This window comes from Condylura cristata, unplaced genomic scaffold, assembly GCF_000260355.1.
Source record: "Condylura cristata isolate star-nosed mole 26May11 unplaced genomic scaffold, ConCri1.0 scaffold00035, whole genome shotgun sequence".
NCBI lineage: Eukaryota > Metazoa > Chordata > Mammalia > Eulipotyphla > Talpidae > Condylura > Condylura cristata.
The window spans coordinates 14,725,632-14,729,036 of NW_004567136.1; the positions used below are offsets into that span (position 1 = coordinate 14,725,632).

At 66.2% G+C, this 3,405-nt stretch overlaps 1 protein-coding gene across 1 annotated transcript in view; it reads right to left on the reverse strand.

Annotated features, from left to right (window-relative positions):
* RHCG (Rh family, C glycoprotein) overlaps positions 1-3,373 on the reverse strand; it is an 8,071-nt gene extending 4,698 nt beyond the window's left edge. Inside the window, exons 1-2 of the mRNA XM_004692987.1 lie at positions 3,187-3,373; positions 17-203 (exon numbers count right to left, since the gene is read on the reverse strand). Coding sequence (XP_004693044.1) covers positions 17-203; positions 3,187-3,373 — 374 coding nt within the window. The remainder of the gene's footprint in view (positions 1-16; positions 204-3,186) is intronic.
* Between the last annotated feature and the right edge of the window lie 32 nt (positions 3,374-3,405).

Genomic DNA, 3,405 nt, shown 5'->3' on the forward strand with positions numbered 1-3,405 from the left:
CAGCGGCCCGCCTCACTTCTCCACGCTCACGAAAATGTAGCCCTGTCGGAAGGAGTGGAACCAGCCCTGCATGAGCAGCGCCCACTGGATGCCGAAGGCCGCCAGCAGGAAGTTGAAGCCCACCGCGCCGTAGCCGTAGCGCTGCAGGAAGGTCATGAGGAAGCCGAAGCCCACGAAGATCATCACGTGCACGTCCTGGAAGCCTGTGGGGACAGCGCAGCCGCCATCGCGGGAGCCCTGGGTCTGTCTTCCCGACCCGCCAGCGCGGGCGGCCCCAAGCCCAGTCCCCCCTCTGCATCTGGATCCCGCCAGGATGCATGAATGCATGTTATCCGGCTGAGAACAGCCACTTGTCTGCCGGAAGCGCCTCTGCAGGCCGAGGGCGCGGAGCTGGGCCGGTGTCCACTTTAGGCCACGGGCTTGTAATGCGATGCCCATGGCCAAGCACCTGAGCTGACCCCCGGAGGAACACACCCCCTCTCGGCTAGGACGCTTTCCAGGGTCCCTGAGACAGGGTCCCACCCAGTTGCTCCATGTGCTGGGAGATGATTCTGGAAGGTCCCTTAGCACAGAAGGGACTCTCCGCCTTGCTCGGTAACGCTCACGTGCCAGGGCGGCAGAGTGGAAATGCAATGCCCCTCCATGCCAGGCGCTCGCCAGGTCAAGGGCACTAGTCAGGCTACTTTATTGTGATTGTCGTTACTTAGTCAGACCTCGAGTTCTGGCGCAAGCCCGGCCCCTGACAGAACCACCAGCTCAGGGCTGCACTAAGGGTAGGTGGGTCTCGGGGCGCTCCCAGGCCAGCTCCAGGGGCTCGGAACGATACGTCGAAGGGCTTCGTGGAACAAAGACCAGGCCAGGCTGGCGCTGCGGCTGAGGGCTGTGGGAGAAGCAGAGTGCCGGGCAGCGGAGGCAGGGCTGGGCCTGAGCAGGCCTGAGGTGGGCAGGAGGGATGAGGGTGAGGAGGAGGCCTGTTCTGCCTTGAAGTGAGCCTGGCTGGAAGGCGCCTGCAGGGAGGTGAGGACCCCGCAGCATCACAGAGGGCCCCACTGCTTCTCTGGGGGGCCTGCCTAGACCCCTCTGGGCATCTCTTTCTCCCCCCACCCAATGCACCCTTTTGCTCCCTTCCTCAAACCGCGCCAGTTGCTCGTGGATGGCTCATGAAGTTTGGAGTTACTGAAATGCTTCTAACACGAGCGGCCCGAAGCTTAGAATCTTCAGCAAGGCCTAGCTGACCCCTCTGAATTGCAGGATGTACACCACAAGGGCACACCTGCGAGGGCCCTTGGGCAGCGCTCACCCTAGAGATCCGCGGAGCGCATTTGAGGAGCTACGGGCTTGGGCCAGAGCTCATTAGCTACCATGCACCCGGCCTCTTCCCCGCTAACCCGCTGCACTCGCTGGGGTCAGTAGAAGTTGGTGAGACGCCCCCCAGCGGGGGAGACTGGAGCCACGGGCCCAGACTCTGGCTGCCCACCGGCAGCCCTGGCCAGGCGGGTGGGCACCAGCACTGGCCTGTGAGCCGCGGGCAGAGTCTGGGGCTCAGGCCCCCCTCCGCCTGGCCCTCTGGCTTCCTAGCTGGGCGACCTTTGCAAGGCACTTCCCCTCGACACTGAAAGATGGGAAACCTCATCTGAAAAACTCATCACGGCGCCTCCCTCCCCGGAGGAGCGAGGCGGAAAGGTGGCTGCCCCGGGCTGGCACTGCCGCCGCCCATGTGGCCCTCTCAGCCCTCTCCGCCGGCCGCTGGTGCTCGAGTCTCGGCAGGAAGAGCTCAGGGTGCCGCTGGTGGCTGGTGGTCCCTTCCCCAGCCCTAGCTTGGGCCACACAGCTGCCCCCCAGCCCCCAGCCTGCTCCGCTGAGAGGCCTGCGCCCCGCCTCCCCCTCAGGGCCCCTCCGTCCCCCAGGCAGGCGCAGACCCCTGGTGCAGCCAGCTGAGGCACCCCCTGTTCACCGACCGTCTCTGGCCTGCGTTTCTGCTCATGCAGCCCGTGGTTGCTTGGACTTTTTTTTTTTAAGGTTTATTTATGCACGCAGAACTGGGGTGCAGGCCACCAGGGCGGTGAGAGGCTTCACCAGAGACAGAGTGGGGAGCAGAACAGGCAGACGGACAATGCCTAGGGGAGCGGGGGGGGGGGGGGGGGGGGGGGGGGGGGCTGGAGGGGTCTGCTACGCCCTAGGGGTCATCTCTGGGGCGCCAATGGAACACGCATGAAAAAGTGGCTGGGCAGCGCCGCACCCCCACCCACCGCGCCGCCAGGGGGCAGGCTTGGACACTGCGGTCATAAGGCAACTGGCTCCCGCCGGACCTGCGGTCCTTGTCCTTCTGTGCAGGCTGCCCTGCGAGTGAGTGCAGTCCTGCACTGGGACATAATTAACCTGTGGGTGAACAGCCTGGGAAGGTGGGAGTGACTGCTGGAGGTGAGCTTAAGGGTCTTTTCCAAAACCCACTGTGGTCGCCTGCTGGTAGACGGAGGCGAAGCCAGAAGCCCAGGGCACGGGGTGTCCTGCGCAGGGAGTCTGAGGCTGGGCTGACCCGAGCGACCTTGGCCCTTGCTTCCAGCTCCCGAGAGCGCGGGCGTCCGCGCCTCGGTCGTGCAGTGAGGCTCCGCGCACCTGGAAGCCTCCCCAGCCCTGAAGGGTGGGCCCTGTTCTCATAACCCTCTCTGAAGGAACCTGAGCTTCAGCGAGGCTCAGCCATGGGCTGCCCAGCTGGTTAATGGTAAAACCAAGGTAGATGGACAGTCTGGCCATCCCAAGGCCACGCTCTTGGCCAGAGGATCCGGGGTGCTCGTCTCCGAGGAGACGAGGCCCGTGGCCCCATGCCCCTGTGCCCAGCAGGCATGCGGAGTGATGGCTCAACCTTGGGACTGGGGGCACAGCTGGGCAAGGGGGCCTTCCTGAAGTCACCTGACGACCCGGCACTGGAGGGCGAAGCTAGGGCCCCGGGACAGGCAGGACTCAGCGGGGCTCAAAGGGAGGCTCCCTGTCCCCCTGGGAAGGAGCTTGTGGCTGCCCAGCCGGCCCCTTCCTGGCCAAGCGCCCTGGGGGAAGCAGGTGGGCTGCAAGGGGGGGGGCAGCTGCGAATCGCAGCCCCCGCCCCCACGGGCCTCAGCTGCGCAGGGGTGGCGGTGGGGGCCCAGGCGAGGCCCCCGGCGGGCGCTCGGCGGTGCAGGGCCAGCTTACTCGGGTAGCGGTAGTAGAACTCGTTGTCCAGGTCGCTGGAGATGTTCCGGGAGCGCTTCTCCGCCACCCAGTGCGCGTCGGCGTCGGGGTCGTAGCGCACGAACGCGCCGAAGAGGACCACCAGGGCCGCCTGCAGCAGCAGGCAGGCGAGCGGCAGCCGCCAGCGCAGGTTGGTGTTCCAGGCCATGCCCGGCGCGGCGCGCGCGGGGCTGCGGGCGC